At 42.3% G+C, this 21,641-nt stretch overlaps 1 protein-coding gene across 2 annotated transcripts in view; it reads right to left on the bottom strand.

The window, feature by feature from the left end:
- Window positions 1–21,641, bottom strand: part of XYLB (xylulokinase) — a 200,881-nt gene that overhangs the window by 111,409 nt on the left and 67,831 nt on the right. For both annotated transcript variants that reach the window (XM_030198171.1, XM_030198180.1), the window contains 3 exons: window positions 15,794–15,866; window positions 8,170–8,288; window positions 6,487–6,568 (listed from right to left, as the gene is read on the bottom strand). In XM_030198171.1, the coding sequence (XP_030054031.1) occupies window positions 6,487–6,568; window positions 8,170–8,288; window positions 15,794–15,866 (274 nt within the window). The remainder of the gene's footprint in view (window positions 1–6,486; window positions 6,569–8,169; window positions 8,289–15,793; window positions 15,867–21,641) is intronic.

The raw sequence follows: 21,641 nt of genomic DNA on the forward strand, positions 1-21,641 counted from the left end.
GCCCTGTCCGGGCTTCAGCGTTGAATATCCCTCTTTTTTTTTTTTTTTGAGCCAGCCCTTGCCTGCATAAGTCAAACCACTTAAAGAAAAGACTGCTACTTATGCGATGTAAGCGGTTTATTTATGTGGTGAGGGGCTGAATATTGGCACGTAACCCAACTCTGCCCAGGGAACACCAAAAACGTTAGCTGCTTTTGAATTCGGCACTAACCAGTCATTTTCAGCGAAGATAACTGGTTAAGTGCTGCTGAAAATGACTAGATAGCCACAAACAAGCAATTTAACCGCTTGATGGCCATTTTGAGATGGTTAGATCATTTTGAATATCAGCCAACTGCTGTCACTCATCAGCTAACTTTAGGCACTCAAATTATAGGTGGTCCTAGAGGTGGGATTAAATCACAGGAATAAAGTTATTTAGCTGCTTATTTTCAGCACTAGGCAGTTAACTTACCCATCTATTAAGTGCACTGATAGCTAGCTTATTGAATAATTATACCTACATACAGAATTGGTGATTCCCTCCTCCTCCCCCAACAAAAAAATTCCTCAGCCCTTTTATAAGGTCCCAATCTTCCTTTCTGATTTCCAAAGTGACAATCATGAGGCTCAATCCTCCTCCCAACCCGAACATCAGTGTTCCTCCAGGTCCCCCTCCCCTACCACTACTCCTCTGGGATCTGGGGGAGGGTCCCCACTTTACTGGCAGGATGGACAAGAAAGCCCTCTGGCTCAGTGCTGAATGCTGCTGTCTACCAATGAATAAGGTAGTTCAGCAGTAAGCAGGAAGGCTGTCAGTAGTGAAAGCAAAGACACTATAGAATCAGAGATACGGATCTTGGGTTTGCTGTAATATATAAGAACATTAAATTAAATAAATAAATGGCAGGTGAGGGGAAGCCAGGAGGATACTGATGTTCAACTGGGTAGGATGGTCTGACCACATCATTGTCTCTTTGAAGTTCAAGAGAGGGCATTGAAGCCCCAACAACATAGCTGATCTATATGAGGAGCTGCCCGTTTTCAGAAGATTTACCCCTAACTCCAAGGGCCCAAATGAAGAAAATAAGCAATATAAGCACTGGCAAGTCAGAAGCAAAGCATTAATAAAGAAGGCTAAAAGAGAATATGAAGAGAAACTTGCCACTCATGCTAAAGCTCACAGTAACAACTTTTTCAGGTACATCAAAAGCAGAAAGCCTGTGAGGGAAGCCATGAGACTGTTACATCACGAAGAAGCAAAAGGGGTACTCAGGAAGGACAAGGCCATAGCGGAAAAATTGAATGAATTCATTGCTTCGGTCTTTACGGAAGAAGATGTAAGAGATCTGCCTGCACCGGAAATGGTTTTCAAGAGTGATGATGCAAAGGAACTGAAAGAAATCTTGGTGAACATGGAAGATGTACTGAGCCAAATCGACAAAGTAGTAAATCACCTGGCCTGGATGGTATGCATCCAAGGCTAGTCAAAGAACTCAAGCATGAAATTGCTGTTTTGCAGTTAGTAATATGTAACCTGTTGTTAAAATCGTCTGTATTACCTGAAGATTGGAGATTGGCCAATGTGACACCAATTTTTAAAAAGGGTCCCAGCGGTGATCCGGGAAATTACAGACCAGTAAGACTGATGTCAGTGCCAGGCAAAATAAAAAGAATAAAATGACAGAACATATAGACAAACATGCTTTAATGGGACAGAGTCTGCATGGGTTCAGCCAAGGGAAGTCTTGACTCACCAATTTGCTTCATTTCTTTGAAGGCATGAATAAATGTATGGATAAAGGTGCTCCAGTTGATGTAGTGTATCTAGATTTTCAGAAAGCTTTAGATAAAAGATCCCCATGAGGGACTCCTGAGAAAATTAAAGAGTCATTGGATAAGAGGAAATGTTCTGGGGGTGGATTAGGAATTGGTTATTGGACAGAAAACAGAGGATAGGGTTAAATGGTAATTTCTCTCAATGAAGGAGGATAAACAGTGGAGTGTCACAGGGATCTGTACTGGGATCGGTGCTATTTAACATATTTATAAATGATATGGAAATCGGAACGACGAGTGAGATGATTAAATTTGCAGATGACACAAAACTATTCCAGGTTGTTAAAACAGATGCGGACTGTGAAATATTGCAGGAAGACCTTAGGAAATTGGAAGACTGGGCATCCAAATTGCAGATGAAATTTAAATGCAAGGTGATGCACATTGGAAAGAATAATCCACATCATAGTTACCTGATGCTAGGCTTCAGCAACCAAGAAAAAGATCTAGGTGTCCTTGTAGATAATACACTGAAATATTTTGCTCAATGTTCAGTGGCGACCAAAAAAGCAAACAGGATGCTAAGAATTATTAAGAAAGGGATGGTGAATAAGACCGAAAATACTATAATACCTCTGTACCTCTCCATAGTACAACCTCACCTTGAGTACAACTGGTCGCCGTATCTCAAAAAAGATATAGCGGAATTAGAAAAAGTTCAAAGAAGAGCGACCAAAATGATAAAGGGGATGGAACGCCTCTCATATGAGGAAAGGCTAAAGAGGGCTCTTCAGATTGGAAACGAGATGGATGAGGGGAGATATGATTGAGGTCTGCAAAATCCTGAGTGGTGTAGAACAAGTAGAAGTAAATCCATTTTTTTACTCGTTCCAAAAGTACAAAGACTAGGGGAAACTCAAGGAAGTTACATGGAAATACTTTTAAACAAATAGGAGGAAATATTTTTTCACTCAACGAATAGTTAAGCTCTGGCACTCTTTGCTGAAGGATGTAGTAACAGCGGTTTGTGTATCTGGGTTTAAAAAAGGTTTGGACAAGTTCCTGGAGGAAAAGTTCATAGTCTGCTATTGAGACAGACATGGGAAAGCAACTGCTTGCCCTGGGATTGGTAGGATGTAGTTTTGCCATGATTCGGGTTTCTGCCAGGTACTTGTGACCTAGCTTGGCCACTGTTGGAAGCGGGATACTGGGCTAGATGGACCATTGGTCTGACCCAGTATCAAATTTCAACACAATATTCAGCTTAAATCTAACCAGCTAAGTTTAGGCTGATTTTCAATTTCAACCTAGTGGCTAGATAGCAGCTAGCTAGTTAATGTGGAGGGGCATTTTCGATATGACGCCTAAGTCAGACTTTGGACGTTTTGCGCTCAGTGTCCCAAATCCGAATAGGAAATAGAGCCATTTTTGAAACAGCAAATCTAGATTTATTTATTTGTTACATTTGTATTCCGCATTTCCCCACCTTTTTGCAGGCTCAATGTGGCTTACATATAACCGTTAACTGCATTAGCCGATTCCGGTCTGAATAAATACATGGTATGAATGAATACAAAGTGATATTGTGGTAGAATGAGGTACATGTATGGTAGGTACAATTGGTGGGAACTTAGAGAGGGAAAGGGGGAAGAAGAGTCAGGTAATGTCCGTTACGGTCTTTGGTTACATTGTGTCGCAAGTGTCCAGGTATTTTTATGTTGGGTCGGTGCGGTATGGTTTTGTGCTCTGTGCGTTTATTTTTTTGGTCCATTAAAAAAAAGTCCAAGTGCAAAACACACAAAATGAAGCCATCTTTGGGGAGTGGGAAGGGGGGGGGGGGTCAGTGACCACTGGGGGAGTAAAGGCGGAGGGTCATTCCTGATTCCCTCCAGTGGTCATCTGTTCATTTGGGCACCTTTTTGTGCTTTATTTGGTATTAAAACAGGTCTAGATCAAAACGTTGACGTTTTAGCCCTACACATTTTTGTTTTGTTCCATTATGGCTGTAAAACGTCCAAAGCCCGCCCTAATCATGCCTCTGCAATACTATCGACATGCCCCCTTGTGATTTGGACACACTGCAGATGAAATGCATAGATAAACGGCTGCAAAACAGGTTTCAAAAATACCGATTTGGACATTTTTGAGAAGAAATCCATCCAAATGCTGCATTATGGCATTTTTTGGACGTTTTTCTCTTTCAAAAATTAGCCCTGTATTCTGCTGAGTCAGCGACTCTTCAAATACAGCCCCAATAGAACAAAGTAGCTAAAAGGAGCAAAGATGTCCCATATTCAGAAACATTTCCACTAAACTGGAATTAGTTGTTAAAAAAACATCAAATTGAAATTGTAAATGTTAGCTTTTAAGAAGGCCCCTATCTGGCTAGCTCAGTGGCTCAATGACAGTGGTATGGGCCTGGATTCAATTCCCACTTTAGGCTTCTGCTTCCTAGGTAGGCTGAAGCTGGGTGTAACCTTAGTCTTGACGCTACTAGCTCAGCTCCAACCTCCAACCCGGGTCACAGGTATAATCCACACGTTCTCTCCAATCACAGTGTCACAGGGGCCCACACGCACACTGCACTCAAGTCCTAATTTGCCTACAGTTGAGCCTGGGAGTGGTTCAATGGTCTGGAATAGAGATCCGGAGTATTGGGAGCTTAAGAGCGACTCACTAGCGGTACTCCCTTCTTAGTCCGGAAGCAAGCGTCCTTTTCTGATGCCATAAATCACTCAGCACTCCAACAGTTTCATTTAACGTATATTGTCCACCCAAGACTATTCGTGATAATCTTAGTTACTCCACTTCACTCTTTTGAGTATTCCAAAACTGTACATATTTACATAGGCTCCTGTCCTTTACCCATCCTGTTGTGCCAGTAATAAACCCAAGGCTGCTTCTGTTACTCCTGATACCAATCCAACTTCTTCAGGCACAGACTCTTTATGCTGTCCTTCTTCCAGCGATTCACCTCGCAGGGCTGCACCCCGGCCTTGAACAGGCTTCCCCTGCTCTGGTTCCTGCTTCCACCTGAAGCTCTGCCTCCTTCTCAGTTGCCACTTAAAGGGGCATCAACTACTCCTTTACTCAGCCTACATTTATATCTTTCACTCCAGAATCCCCCAACACTTCCAAGGGTCCTAGCGGGGGTACAGGCAACCGAAGACCTTGTGTACCTCACTCCTGGCTCCTTTTATTATTTTTCCAACTCCACCCTTGCTGTCACTCACCACAGGGAACCAATCTATCTCTACAACTTCTCTACCAACCCTTCCCCTGGCCAGGCCTCCAAAACTTTCACTCTCCAGCCCACTAGCAGGGACCTCCCTCCCCTCAGGACCTCTGGAAAAGTCTATCACTGCTGTCTTAGCAATAGCCATATCATGGGGTATTACATGGGGATAATATGAACGGAGCCCTCACAGCCTCTGTGCTAGGGGAGAAGCCATAAAATCATTGCAAAATGGTAACAACTAGTGGCTGGATTTAATGTCCCTGATTACCGGATTTCAGCCCATGGATCATGGCTCTCAGGCAAGGGCTGATAGTGCAAGGAATGCACAAAGGAAGCTGGGTTGGAATGTAAAATTAGAGAAAACCCCCTTGGTGTTATGCTGAAGGCTCATGGTGCCAGACCCTGGCGCTGGTTCCAATTCAGCTGGAACACAAAGATGGAGGAGGAAACTGCTGGACCAGTTACAGATGGAAAACAATTCCATCTTGTTAACATTTAATAATGATTCCTTGCTAATCTCTCAATAATGGAACTTAGGGGGGAAGTTATCAATGTGGGCTACCATTAAGACGAGTTATTTTACTACAAGTGATGCTATTTTAGCACAGGGTTCTACTTTATGTTTAACGGTAGCCCACGCTGAAAACTTCACCCCTTAGTATCACCCAAGCATTGCTTTAGATCATGGTTTCCAACCCAGCCAGTCAGGTTGAATATGAATATGAATATATTTATTTATTTGCTGCATTTGTATCCCACATTTTACCACCTATTTGCAGGCTCAATGTGGCTTACATTATGCCGCAATGGTGATCACCATTAACAGAATGATAATACAAAGGAGTGGTACAATCAAGATACATGAAAATATCACTTAAATTAGATATGAAAGGTAAAAAATCAAGTGAATTAGGAGAAATATATAATTTTGTAGCAGGTGCATAAAAATAGAATAGTACATATAAAACATTCATTCAATATTGTTAATATAAATTAAAGTAACCAGATTGGAGAAACCAGTTCTGATGCATGAATACGCATGAGATAGATTTCCATACAGTGGAGGTGGTATCTGCTAATAATCTCACGCATATGCACGGTGGATAGTCTGAAAACCAGAGGGTTGGGTGTGCCCTGAGGACTAGGTAGAGAACCACTGTTTTACAGGTAAGATCCATATTCACGTGCGGTATGAGGAAATCCCATGGTACTAGCAGCGGTATGTCAGAACACGGTTACCATCTGAAAGTCTCATTCCCTTTTAATGGAAACCTGACCCTTTAAGGCTACTAGAAAAACTGCAAGAATTACTCGTTACAATAACACTACTGGAAAAGAAAACATACATAGAGCAGTAGTGCCAAATATAACATTATTAACGTTATGTCACCTGACAGAGATAATCTGTGGATTAGCAAAACTCCAAGAGATGTACAGACAATAATAGAACCTGAAGATTTTATAGAACACCGTGTGTTTTAGCTTCTCACCTGGATTGTCTCCCGTGAATGCAACAACTTTACAGTCTGCTGAGAAGCCATAACGTTGAACGTAATACAAGGAAACGGAGCCCTATGGAGAAACAGCACAAAGTCAGCATTAGAACACCATATCTCAATACTGGGCTGCTATTTTGGGTCCTTAAAGCAGTAACCCTCTCCTGAGCTTACAAACAGTGCATTATGGAGTCGTCTAACAGATGCTACAAGCTTCCAGATTTTGGAAACACCAATGTCCACTAGAGCGCAAGCAGCAGAAGAGTCATACATTACTACAACTGTAAGCAAACACAGGATTCTTTTAGACCACATGCAACATTCTACAGTGGTGCATTCATTTTAACCAAACCCTCTGGGTATGAGCACCCCCTATATCTCAGTATATCATGCACAACACAATATTCTCTCCCTGTTGTTTTCTGATACTGATTTCTAAGGGCCACAGCAATCCAGTCCTTCTGTGTTAACAAACTAAGATGGGCTCAGGTATGCAGTGCAATGAACACAAACCAAAAACACTAAAAAAAAAAACCTGAACTCACTTCAGGTTTTTTTTTTCTTAGTGAAGCATGTACTAAAATCTACGGGCTCCTTTTATTATTATTATTATTTATTGCATTTGTATCCCACATTATCCCACCTCTTTGCAGGCTCAACGTGGCTTACAATAAATCGTTCTTGGTGGTGATAGATTGGAACGTAATCACTTATTGTTAAATAGAGATGTTGAATAACGTATTAGAGTTTAAAGCAAGCAGATATTATAAAAATGGATGAGTAAAGATGTGGGAGATGTATACATTTATAATTGTTGTTCTATATGGTATGCCTTTTTAAAAAGGCAGCGCTACCGATTAGAGGCGCGCTGAAGGCAAAGAAGCCCATTCAGTTCCCAAGGGCTTCCTCACACTCAGCGCACGCTAATCAGTAGTGCCACTTTTTAATTAATTTACTTAGGGCTCCTTTTACAGGGTCTGATAATAAAAAAAAAAAAGCCGAGCTCCTAAATTTATACTCCTAAATTATGCTCAGCTGAAAATTCATCTTACTTTGGGAGTTTAAAAATTATGCTCATAAATTTAGGCCTGCCATTCGTTTGTCTAGATTTATGAGCCTCGCACAAATAATCAGTGCTAAGCACCTAACTTCTTTTCCCCGCCCTAAATCCTTCCTTGTTGCCACCCACTTTTTATGCTCCTAAATTTAAGAATTTAGTGAAATTTTGAGTAAAAACAAATGCACGCGGTCCTAGTTTAATTTTCAAAGGAGTCAATTTATGGAGCATAACTCTCAAAGGGCTCCTTTTACAAAGCAGCAGTATAGTTTAGAGTGTGCTGAATGCGAAGAAGCCCGTGGAAATTGAATGGACTCCTTCAAATTCAGTGCATTGCTAATGGGTAGAACTGCTTTGTAAAAGCAGACCAAAGTTAGGAGTACATATCCTTTGAATATCAGGCCCAAAATAAATAATTGAATGTCTTCACTAAACTCTTCTTCTAGCAAGGTCTGGTTTTGTTAAAGGTGTCCTTTCGAAAATACACATGATTTAGAAAGGAATATATAAGCTAAAAAAAAAAGGGATGCAATATAAAAAACAAAAATTCAATCTGCATTTTGCATTACAAAGAGAAACATCTGTTCAATGCAGTTACACGCCAGAAACTGACCACATACCAGTACTGAGCTGGATGGTACCACTGGCCCAAGCTTCTCCTCTAATTCAGGTGCGCAAGCATGGAGGCAGCTCTGTGACCAGACTTTTTCACGAATCTGCAGAAAATTCATTCCAGAGCCTATAAAAGAGTAGCATTGCAACATTGAGGATACTACACTGCCATGGTGCCAAAAAGACAACTTGCTGCATTACATTGGACATATCCAGGGCCGCCGAAGGGGGGGGGGGCAAGATTCTCCAGGCCCAGCCTCCAACAGGGATCTGGTGCCGGCAAGACTTCCAGAGGCAGGCAGAAGGTTCTGCTCCCTCGGTCTCTCTCTCTCTCCTGCTCCTGGGTGATTGCGTTAACACGCTAACCCGGGTCCCAGCACACAGGAGCAGGACAGTGTCAGACTGAGGGAGGAGCAGACGCAGGAAGCTAAGGGGGCGGCAGCGGCCCAAATGGAGGGGGCAGCTCTGTTTCTCGGCGGCCCTGCTTATATCCCGCTAATTCGGCTAATAACAGGATCAGCTCCGAGCGAGTTACAAAAACAAGAATGAACCAATAACTAAGACAATACAATCAATTACATAGTAAATACTATAGGTACATACATGAAAGATAAAAATACTACAGGTCTGATTTATCAAGAGTTTTCTTTCCAGATACAGAGCTGAAGAACAGCTTTGCTCAATCGGGTGCTACATTAGGCATGTCAGCCTTCAGAGTATCAAATAGCAAAAAAAAGAGGAAGTAAAGAACAAGCAGTAGTTCAAAATCAGCAAACTTTACTAATAAAAGGACACAGAAAGCTAGGAGGCATCAGAAAGGTATATGAATGAGCTATTGGGTTTCTTATAGCCCAGCTATTTCAAACCCAAGCCCTTTTCAAGACTGTCAATCATTTGCTTTCGAAGCTTAGAAGACCTATTTCAATTTTAATTCCAATTTACATTTAGCCATCAAGGTGGATCCCATGGAAACATTAAGATTTAGTTCTTCAGCTGCTTGCTAATCCCTGGAGGCTGGTCTGGTCTGACTGAAACGCCTTTTTTTATGCAGAAGGTGTCGGGAGTCATTCAAGAGACATACAGTGCTCTATCCACTTGAGTGGTGTGAGGCATGTAGTCATTGCTTTCATATTATATGTCGTGTTGGTTTGTGGTTAGGTTTGGCCAAAAATACCTTTCTATGCTAAATGTAAAACAGAATAAAAATTGAAATAGGTCCTTTAAGCTTTAAAGGCAAATGATTGACAGTACTGAAACGGGCTCACAAGCTTTTTTTTAAAAAATGTTGTAATTATAATCATCAATGCCACTGAGGACAATGGCCTGCAACACTGACCTAAAATCCTCAGTGGGTAATAAAGGTTTCAACTTACTCAACAGCCTTAATTTATTATTTATTTATAATTCATGCTTATATCCCACACTATCTGAAAACAATATCAGTTCAATGTGGCTTACATGCATTAGATAAAATAATGTTACAATAAACAATATTTAAGAGTTACAAAATGTGAGTAAATATGTTAAATACAGTGGCTATTATGAACATGTGGTAACGTTAAGATTGTTTGGCATCTCGAGGTAGAAACCTTTTAAACGGGAAGGTTTTTAAAGATTTGCAGAAAGGCAAGTAATTGCTAAAGTGTCTTATTTCCTTTGGAAGTGAATTTCACCATTTTGTGCCTGAGTATGAGAAACTGTTGCTGAATATAGATTTGTATCTTATTTTCTTAAAGTTAGGAGAATTTAATTATTTAATTTAATTTGGCATTTATAACCCACTTTACCGACAAGTTCTAAGCAATTTACATTTAACATTATGTTAAGAAAAGATTAGCTAACATTAATTAGTAATAACTTACAGTGGAAGTGTTCAGTATATAGTAAACAATATTATATTACATCTTATTAACTAGCTAGACATGGTTGAGCATGATTGTTTATGTAAGATCATATTTAATATGAAACTTGATAGCCTTTGGAACTCATAGTCTATAATGTAGACCCTTTGCCATTTTTATCAAGACAAGTTTAGGTTCCATGTGAGTGTTCTGCTAGGTTTAGCAGGTGGTTCATGTTTTATCTTCCATATCTTGTGTAGATGTGGGGTTAGTTTTCCTGAGAATAACCAAGATTTAATTGAGCATCTGAAATACAGATATTCTGTTATTAATCTTATGTCTTGCAGTAGTAAGTTCCACAGTAAGAATGAATTACAAGTTGGGAGATCTATCAAATTTTGCATATAATTGGGTGCCATTCCGTATAGTATTTTGTATACAAAGGTACAAATATTTGTGGCCTAAATTTTAAGCCTAAATCCAACAGCACTCCTAAACTTCACATCTGGCAAGAAATCTTAATTGAACCATTAGATAATTAACATCCAGGTTCTAATTAAGACTTACTAACAAAAGTTCAGTTTTTGAGACATTCAACAAAAGTTAATTCTTCCTCATCCAGTCAGAAATCTGCATCCATGTACTTTTCATGCAAAAAGAATGCTCAGAATCTCCATTTGCAACTAGCATCTCACACTCACTATATTTCATTCTCTAAGTGCTTGCGTCTTGCTTTGCACTCTGGGAGAATTTGGCCGAACAAGCAATGAAACCAGATGAACTTGTCACTCTGTACAGCTGTACAGGAAACAAGATAGTTGAATACAAGACAAGTAACCTTTACAAAAGGTACATTGTTCACACAGGGCATAATTTTGTACAGGGCATCTAGTCAGAAAAAAGACATTTATATCCATGTGAATGATAAAAGATTCACTTTTATAAAATACATAGAGGACAGCTAAAAAAGGAACATATACTTAGCAAGCGCACATATCAGAAGTCATTTGACAAAAGAACTGGGTCAAAAAAATGAGGATTTGCGTATGTAAGACTAGCAAGGATACTACACTGCAGTGGTACCAAAACGTAAGGCTGCAAGTTATTCGCAGTTAACTCTGCAATTAATGTATTAATTATTCATCATGATCAAAAAATAAATCGCAATTAAAAAAATTAATCATGTCTCCTCCAAACATCTCTTCCGCTAGCTTCCTTTGCCAACCCCTCTCCTCAGAGCAATCTGGCATCTCTCCCTCCACACATGATTCAACATCACCCCCCTCCCATCATGCTGGTCTCCCTTAAAGGTGGTCTTCTGTTGGTCCCTAGAAGCAGCAGCACTTCACATACACCACCTGCACCTGATCTGAAGCTTTCCTTCTGACCCGTCCTGCCCATGCAAAAACAGAAAGTGATGTCAGAGGAGGCAGGAAGGACCAGAGGGAAAATTTTGGAGCAGGCCACAGACAGCGTATGTGCAACACTGCCACTGCTGGAGACCAACAGAAGACCACCTTTAAGGTAGACTGGTGTGGGAGGGATTGAGAGGAGGGCAGATGCCAAATCCCACGTGGAGGGAGGGGAGTGAGCTGCACGCCCACGAGCAGAACTGGAAGGGACAGCAGTGGAAGCTATAGCTGAGGCAATGAGCTCCAGCAGCCATGAGAAGAGCTTGGTGCTGCTCACCACCAAATTTGTGTCACTGCTCATAGTGGGTGAAGGGGAGGGAGGAAGGAGGAGGGAAAGAGAGAGGGATAATGGACCCAAGAAAGAAAGAGAGATAATGGACCTGGAGGAAGAGGGAGGGAAGGAAGAGAACGGGAGAAATGTTGATTCTGGGAAGTGGGAGGCAGAGAGATTATCAGTCCTGAAGGGAAAGGGAATGAGATTTGATATACTACTTTTGTTTGATTGCAATCAAAGTACTTTACATATTATACTCAGGTATCTGGGACAATAGAGGGTTAAGTGACTTGCCTGGAGTCACAGGGAGCTGCAGTGGGAAATAAGTTAAATATCTTTAATAATCGCAATTAAAATTTTTAATCAAAATGTAGCTCAACCAACAAGATGACTTATTATACAAAACCCTATGGTTAGATATTGAGCCTGCGGCAGGCTGCGATTTTATTACTGCCACTGGCTTTACCCTAGATATTCAATAGTGGGCCATGTATGGCCACCAGTATTGAACATCCAGGTTTGTGCAGATCACCAGCACTTATGTGGTTAAGGGCCAGTATTCAGCTCTCAATGGGATAAGTTCAAGAAAAGAAAGGAGTGTGTTTTATGCGATCCAATTTGTCTGGTTAAGTGCCAACTCTGCCCCTGAATGACCCGCAACATAACTGGTTTTGGCTTAGGTGTTTAGAGGGAATATTAACCGCCTTATTTTCGAAAGAGAAAGACGCACATATTTCAACCCAAATCGGGAGATGGGCACCCATCTCGCAAAGGTGCCCAAATCGGTATACTCGAAAGCCGATTTTGGTCGTCTTCAACTGCAATCTGTTGCGGAAACAGCCAAAGTTGACGGGGGCGTGTCGGAGGCAGGACTGGGGCATGTTTATCAGCCGAGGAGAGATGGCCGTCCTCGGCCAATAATCGAAAAAAGCAAGGTGTTTTTAGCGCGAATTGGGTCACTTTTTCTGGACCCTTTATTTTCACGAGAAGTCCCAAAAAAGTGCCCTAAATGACCAGATGACCACCGGAGGGAATCGGGGATGACTACCCCTGACTCCCCCAATGGTCACTAACCCCCTCCCACACAAAAAAAACAACTTTAAAAACTTTTTTTTCTAGCCTGTATGCCAGCTTCAAATGTCATACCCAGCTCCATCACAGCAGTATGCAGGTCCATGGAGCAGTTGTTAGTGGGTGCAGTGCACTTCAGGCAGGTGGACCCAGGCCCATCCCCCCCCTACCTCTTCCACTTGTGGTAGTAAATGGGAGCCCTCCAAACCACTCCCAAAACCCACTGTACCCACATCTAGGTGCCCCCCTTCAGCCATAAGTGCTATGGTAATGGTGTAGAGTTGTGGGGAGTGGGGTTTGGGGGGGATTTGGGGGGCTCAGCACCCAAGGGAAGGGAGCTATGGACTTCAGAGGTAGTTAACTTTTTTTAAATTGTTACAAGTGCCCCCTAGGGTGCCTGGTTGGTGTCCTGGCATGTGAGGGGGACCAGTGCACTATGAATCCTGGCCCCCTCCCATGACCCAATGCCTTGGATTTGTTGGTTTTTGAGCTGGGCGCCTTCGGTTTCCATTATCGCTGAAAAACAAAAATGCCCAGCTCAAATCCACACAAATCCAATGCATTTGGCTGGCACAAACCGTATTATCGGAAAAAAGATGGACGCCCATTTTTTTTTACAAAATACGGTTTGTCCCGCCTCTTCACGTACCCATTCTCGGAGATAGATGCCCATGGAGATGGGCGTTCGCGTTCGATTATGCCCCTCTAAGCGTCACTATCTGCTTAAGTGCCGCTGAATATCCCCAGAGAGCCCCCGCATAGGCAATTTAACTGGACAAAGCCTCTCCTGCCCAGTTAAACCACTTTGAATATCGACCCCTATGAATCTGATTTAGGCACAACCATTTATACCAAGGAAGCCTTGGTGTACATCCCCGTTGCCTAAATCAGGCGCTGGTCCCCGTTATTCTATAACAATGCTTGTAAATTGTGGGAATGCTCCCGATCTGCCCATGACCCTCCCATTGCTATGCCCCCTTTTTGGACCAGATTGTAAAATTTATGAGCGGATCCTGCACCTACAGATGCGTACATTTCAATTAAATCCAATCAGCACCAATAAAATTGCTTGCTAAGAAGCTTTCATTTAAATTGTGCACACAATTTTTCGTGACTTTTATGGAATTTGGGGGTATATCTGACAGCTCCAGATCAGCTGTAAAATTTGACCTTTATAGCTAGATGCTCTCAAGCTGTGCATCGCCCAGAATGCTCATTAGAATACTAATGAGCTCACTGTAATATACAGTGGTGGAAATAAGTATTTGATCCCTTGCAGATTTTGTAAGTTTGCCCACTGACAAAGACATGAGCAGCCCATAATTGAAGGGTAGGTTATTGGTAACAGTGAGAGATAGCACATCACAAATTAAATCCGGAAAATCACATTGTGGAAAGTATATGAATTTATTTGCATTCTGCAGAGGGAAATAAGTATTTAATCCCTCTGGCAAACAAGACCTAATACTTGGTGGCAAAACCCTTGTTGGCAAGCACAGCGGTCAGACGTCTTCTGTAGTTGATGATGAGGTTTGCACACATGTCAGGAGGAATTTTGGTCCACTCCTCTTTGCAGATCATCTCTAAATCATTAAGAGTTCTGGGCTGTCGCTTGGCAACTCGCAGCTTCAGCTCCCTCCATAAGTTTTCAATGGGATTAAGGTCTGGTGACTGGCTAGGCCACTCCATGACCCTAATGTGCTTCTTCCTGAGCCACTCCTTTGTTGCCTTGGCTGTATGTTTTGGGTCATTGTCGTGCTGGAAGACCCAGCCACGACCCATTTTTAAGGCCCTGGCGGAGGGAAGGAGGTTGTCACTCAGAATTGTACGGTACATGGCCCCATCCATTCTCCCATTGATGCGGTGAAGTAGTCCTGTGCCCTTAGCAGAGAAACACCCCCAAAACATAACATTTCCACCTCCATGCTTGACAGTGGGGACGGTGTTCTTTGGGTCATAGGCAGCATTTCTCTTCCTCCAACACGGCGAGTTGAGTTCATGCCAAAGAGCTCAATTTTTGTCTCATCTGACCACAGCACCTTCTCCCAATCACTCTCGGCATCATCCAGGTGTTCACTGGCAAACTTCAGACGGGCCGTCACATGTGCCTTCCGGAGCAGGGGGACCTTGCGGGCACTGCAGGATTGCAATCCGTTATGTCGTAATGTGTTACCAATGGTTTTCGTGGTGACAGTGGTCCCAGCTGCCTTGAGATCATTGACAAGTTCCCCCCTTGTAGTTGTAGGCTGATTTCTAACCTTCCTCATGATCAAGGATACCCCACGAGGTGAGATTTTGCGTGGAGCCCCAGATCTTTGTCGATTGACAGTCATTTTGTACTTCTTCCATTTTCTTACTATGGCACCAACAGTTGTCTCCTTCTCGCCCAGCGTCTTACTGATGGTTTTGTAGCCCATTCCAGCCTTGTGCAGGTGTATGATCTTGTCCCTGACATCCTTAGACAGCTCCTTGCTCTTGGCCATTTTGTAGAGGTTAGAGTCTGACTGATTCACTGAGTCTGTGGACAGGTGTCTTTCATACAGGTGACCATTGCCGACAGCTGTCTGTCATGCAGGTAACGAGTTGATTTGGAGCATCTACCTGGTCTGTAGGAGCCAGATCTCTTACTGGTTGGTGGGGGATCAAATACTTATTTCCCTCTGCAGAATGCAAATAAATTCATATACTTTCCACAATGTGATTTTCCGGATTTAATTTGTGATGTGCTATCTCTCACTGTTACCAATAACCTACCCTTCAATTATGGGCTGCTCATGTCTTTGTCAGTGGGCAAACTTACAAAATCAGCAAGGGATCAAATACTTATTTCCACCACTGTATTTGCATGGGTTCTCGGTGGCTGCTAATGGCACACATTAGAGCCATGGAAAACCCCCTTTGTGCATTACTCACTTAACATTTGCTTTAGACTGGCTACATCCAGGCTAAGGCAAACGTTCTCAGCAGAGTAAGTTTTGTGTATCAGGTTGTGGGTTAGTACCTATTTCATAAACCCACAAGAAACATCACTTACCATCACTGTAGTCAATAGGTGCATAATCGCCTAGAAAAAGGGACGCTGCAAAACTACTGACCAAAGAGATTCTCTGGAAGAGAAAGGATGCAAAAAGATTAGTCTTTGCCCAGACACAACTAGATATCTTTTAAAGGTCAAGGATTCTATTTTTTTTTAATTCTATTCCGCTTAAAATCTAAGCGGAGTACACAAATAAGATACATAATAAAATATAACAAATAAAACAAGTGCCCATTTATAACACTGTTTCATCATCATCTCATGTTCCTGCTTATATGACCGATAACATTGCTCCTCAGCAGAACACTTTAACAAAGAAGTCAGTTTCCAAAAACTTCTTAAACTGTCCTACACAATGACACAATCTCAGTGTTCCTGGTAATGCATTCTACAAATGTGGACCAGCTACCGAGAAAGCTGTCGCTTGAGTTTCTGCACCATCTTGTTACTGTCATTCCGTAGATAATTTCATTGCTGTTTCAGATCTTAACTGTCTCATTGGTCGATAGACCATCAATATTTGCGAGGATCATAACAAAGTATTTCTGCAAAGAAAGGGTAGTACATGGATAGAATGGACTCCCAAGAGAAAGGATTGGGGACAAAAACATCACAGCCACAAAGGTTCAGGGCAAACATGGAGAATCATTAATGGTGGGCACTGTTCCCTCTAAGCTGAGTGGGAGTCCTCCACCTGCATTGCTGCCTGTAAAGGATGCTGTTTTAATATTTTGCTTTCAATTGCTAGGCTTCCTGGAGTCCTGCAGAGCTTGCCTGTCTCTCACTATTGAAAATGTGATAATGAAACAGCACCTCCCACTGGCAGGACTGTAGATGGACGACGCCTGCTCAGCTTAGAGGGAAAAGTGATGGTGGGTAAATGAGAATGCAGCTGCAGATCAAAGAGCTCATTTTAACACAACTAGCACATCAAAATTTAATGCCTTGTGCACTAAAATAATGAGATGCAAAACACAGGAGCATTAACATGCTTGCACTAAGAAGGGTGTGGTCATGATGATGATGCTGCACTGGGTACCTCAGTTTTCCCTGCACTGAATATCCAAAGTGAAAGGGCCAGTCAGGCTACCCCCACGAGTCCAAATCAAGCCTCCATCCCCTCTAGGCCACCCCACATAGTCAAAATGGACCTCTAGCCCCTCCCTTCCCCTCTGAATAATAAGATAAGCCTCCGTGTTTTGGAAATGTTAGTGCTGCCATTTTGGAAATTGTCTCCCTATATTATTTCCAGGGTGCGGGGGGGGGGGGGGGAGTGGAATCTAAGTAGGGATGCTTAAAGGCCCAAATTTTGACTTCTCGGAGAAATACTGGTTGGGCTGAGGGCCTGATCTGAATATGGGGGCAGAAGGTGCTGGAATTGTCCAGAGGCCCACTTTGTTTTGTGAGAGTGGAGATGGAGATGAGAGTGAGATTTAAGGGCTTGGAAGGCCCATATAAAATTACTGGGTTGCCTGTACCTCCTGAGTTTTAGTTAACTCTATATTCTTACATGGCGTATGCTAATCCCCTTAGTGATTAATACTGGGTAGGATATCCAGCATTAATACCTGGTACAGTAATTTACATTTTGTGGGGCAAAAGGCCCATTTGCATGCACATTAGCTCATGTCAAAATTCCATGCATTAGTGCTGGATGTGCACTGGCTTTACTTAATATCATCAATAAATGTGCTCACAAGGTAAGTCCATGGTGCTGCAACAGGTAGAGAAAATGAATAGATCTGATGATGACAGTCTTCACCTGCTGCCAATTTGTCTATCAATGTAATTGAACCTGGGATATTATTATGTTCAGACATTTTTAAAACGTATTTAAACTTTGATATAGAAGGGAAACTGTACTAGTGTGTTGCCTACTAAAACTGCATTAATGTGTTCTAAGTCCCAGTCGCTGTAGTGTTAAATTGTGTCAAAATTGGCCATTGCCATACTTTGTAAAATGTTACTTGTTGTTATGTTGTGAGCTCTTGATTGTATTTGTATCGAAAATCAATAAAAGAAATTAAACTGTAAAATTGGCAATTAATGTGCATTAATTTTAGACATTACAGGTAGCTGATTTTTATCACAGGTTAGTAAATAGACCCCATAGATGTTTAACTACAGATGAAGTTCTAATATCTCCAAGGATTGCTGTGCATCTGCTAACTGCTTCAAACATGATTAACACCCAGGATATAAAGTCAGCACTCTAGCATGACATAACTTGTATGTCTTGGTACTAGCACAGCATTAACAGAATTATATGTAGTCCCCATACTCTGTGCTCCCTCACTGGGTATGAATTCTCGGTGGTCGGACCTGAGATACATATTTCATGGGAGGTAACACTACTTTGCTTGGGTCTACCACCCGCAATATAAAAGGATCTGAGATAGGACCTGCAAGGCTGGAAAGCCATACTACACAACCAACCATGAATAACCAGACACACCAACTTCCATCAAACCGACAATAGAACCTACAACAGAAAATCATCTGATTACGATCAAACTGTACAAACTGGGAAAAAAGGATCTAACACATCTAAACCAATAAACAAACGGCAACTAATAAAAGTCACCACAATCCCAAATATAGCAGAATCGTACCATATAATTAAAATAGGTTACATTAATGCCAGATCCGCCGTAAACAAAACAGAAACACTAACAGACTGGATCACAAAGGAAGCCATTGATTCACTGTTCATCAACGAAACATGGATTCATGACCAAAATGATCCCATAATCCTGGACCTTTGCCCACCAGGATACAAAATCCTACATTGGACCAGAGAGGGAAAAAGAGGAGGAGGTTTCACCCTAATTTACAGATCTCATTTCATCACTGAGACCACTGCAAAGTCAATTACATCTGAACTCAAAATTGCCTCAATCAGGATTCAACATAAAACCTTATCTGACCATCTGAATTGTGTCATATTCTACAGACCTGAATCCTACCTGGGGTAGCAAAATTGTTCTGGTTTCAACTATATGTAGACATTAATACTATAGAAACCGTTATTACATTGTAGGCAATTTTTTTTCTTTTTTTCTCTATGCTATGCTCTATATCTATAATCATCTATACATTTCACTAGATGGTTATATGTCTGTACTATATTCTAGCAATATGTAAGTGCTCAGTGATATACCACCGTGCTTCGGCTGGTCTACTGCACAATGTATAATTTGTTATACATCATCGCACTGCCCTCCCTCTCTCCGTCCAACACTCTTATTTATGGTTATTCTTTACACTTTCTGGGTTAACTCCATGCGTCCCACTAAGTCAGCAGCGATATCCCAATCCTCATATTTCATATTCCACAGAGCCTACTGGACTCCTGCTCGTGTGGCAAGAATCACTAACAGTGTCAACTTCAACTGCTGGTCTTGTCAGGAAAGAGATGAATCATTAGCGCATATGGTTTTCTTCTGTAAAAACGTCAGAGCTTACTGGCGACTTATTTGGACAAAAATGTGTCTTATTTTTCACTTGCCTGAGTCTACAGCGCTCTCTTATGAGGTTGTGATCTTATGAGCATCTTGTCCTAATATCTCCCTTCTGGAGTCAGATAAGAAATTGTTCAACATACTGTTAGCTGCTGCTTTGCATTTAATTGTCTCCAATTGGAAAAATAATGTGTACCTAAATTATAATGAATGGTGGAGTTACGTATGTGTGATAAGGAAATATGAAACCATTTTGGCCCATAGGCGTCGACGCATTAAGTCTGTCTTGAAGACCTGGGCTCGTTTAGACCTCTTTTGTCAGGAGCCACATAGCACTAGTTGACCTTGTGCATCCATGCTATTTGTCTCCAGGTATTGCCATGGAACTATGATAATGTTACTCTAATCTTTCTTTGTGTTTACTTGCGGGGGGGGGGGGGGGTTATTGTTTTTGTTTGATTTTGTGTTTACTTTTGTATTATGTGTATGAAAAACCCTTTAATAAAAAACATTTAAAAAAATAAATTTACACACATAAGTCCCAATTAGATCTAATTAGTGCCAAAAATTGCTTGTCATGCACCTACATTTGCATGAACAATTTTTGGCAACTTTTACAGAATCAGGGAGATAATGAATTCACGTTAATAGCCAAATTTCCTGCTGTTTGCTCTATAGATAATGGGGCCTATTTACTACAGTTCATTTATAACGTATGGTAAAGCAACAGTGTTTTTGTAACAGGTAAAGCATAATGATTTTGTGTCTCCTAACCATCAGCTAAAATTATTTTCAAATATGTTTGCAAATACCACTCCTTCAAACCAGTGACGTAGCCAGAAGTCAATTTTTGGGTGGGCCAACAGGTTGGATGGGTGGGCACTAGACAGTGGTTTGCTGGTAAATGTTTAACAACAGGCTCTCTCCCTGGTCCACCTCTGCGCCCCCCCCCCCACCCCCCGGTCCACCTCCCCTCAAAATTGCAGAGCTGGCTATAGCCGGGGAGAGAGCCTGGGGGTGGAGGCAATGCATTACTCTCTCCAGGAAATAAAATTAAATGATCCCAGGTGCCAATCTAATTCATGTTTAATGTGGGATAAAATGCCATAATAAGTAAATAAATATAAACTTTTAATGTTGAGCACCTGATTCTCAAAGTGGACATATTCCAAACACTATAATGAAAATAAAATGATTTTTTTCTACCTTTGTTGTCTGGTGACTTTGTTTTTCTGATCATGCTGGCCCAGTATCCGATTCTGCTGCTATAAGTCCTCTTAACTCCATTTCCAGGGCTTCCTTTCCATTTATTTCTTTCCTTTCCTCCTTTCTTCTTCATTTCTGGTCCTCCGCAGACTTGACTGTCCAGTGGATCCAGCTTCTGCCTATTTTCTCCATCCATGTGCAGTTTTTCTCCTCTCTTCTTTTCCCTTCATATCATCTCCTTCCTCTCCCTTCCCTCCTCTCCATCCATGTCAGCATTTCTTCTCTCTCCCTTCCACTCCATCCATGTGCATCTCCTTTCTCTGTCTTCCCTCCCCTCCATCCATGTCCAGAATTTCTTCTTTCTCCCCTCCATCCATGTGCATCTCCTTCCTTCACGTCCATCCCATCTCCTCCACCCACCCATGTCCAGCAACCCTCCTCTCTCCCCTGCCCTCCCCTCCATGTCCAGCAATTTCTCCTCTCTCCCTGGGCCCTGTCCTCCCATCCATGGCCATCGATGCTCCTCTCTCCCCTTTGACCATCTCCCTCTCATTCCCTTTCCAGCACTCCTAGTCCCCCCTCTGTCTCTCCCTTACCCAGTCTCCTAAATTCCTCCCCCCATCTTTCACCCACTTCATTAGTCCCCCATTCTCCGTACTCTGTACTCACCACCCCTCCCAATCCCATCCTTCCCTCTGCTCACCAACAATAAAGAAGTTAGAACGACAACGTGGACGCAGGCAGCAGCTCACAGGTTTGCTTTCTGTGATTTGAGTGAAGGCGACGGCTGCGCGGGGGAGTAGAAAAAGATTTTCTAAATGGCTTCCAGTTCCTTCCCTCCTTCTCTAGTCGCAGCGGCGAACTGGCGCGGGTGCCCAGTAAAAGCATAAAGCAGCCAGGCTCTTCGACTCCGTCCGTCCTTCGCTTCCCTGCCTTCTCAGCGCGTCCCGCCCACCCGAAAGGAAATGACATCAGAGGAAGGCGGGATGCGCTGAGAAGGCAGGGAAACGAAGGACGGACGGAGTCGAAGAGCCTGGCTGCTTTATGCTTTTACTGGTGCCGCCCGCGCCAGTTCGCCGCTGCGAGTCTGGAGCGATCAGATGAGCCAGAGCGGGTACTGTTTCTGCTGCAATGTGTGTGCGCTTGGGTGGGCGGGCGGGCGGCCGGGCGGGCCTGAG

The sequence above is a fragment of the Microcaecilia unicolor genome, chromosome 1 (assembly GCF_901765095.1).
Source record: "Microcaecilia unicolor chromosome 1, aMicUni1.1, whole genome shotgun sequence".
Taxonomy (NCBI): domain Eukaryota; kingdom Metazoa; phylum Chordata; class Amphibia; order Gymnophiona; family Siphonopidae; genus Microcaecilia; species Microcaecilia unicolor.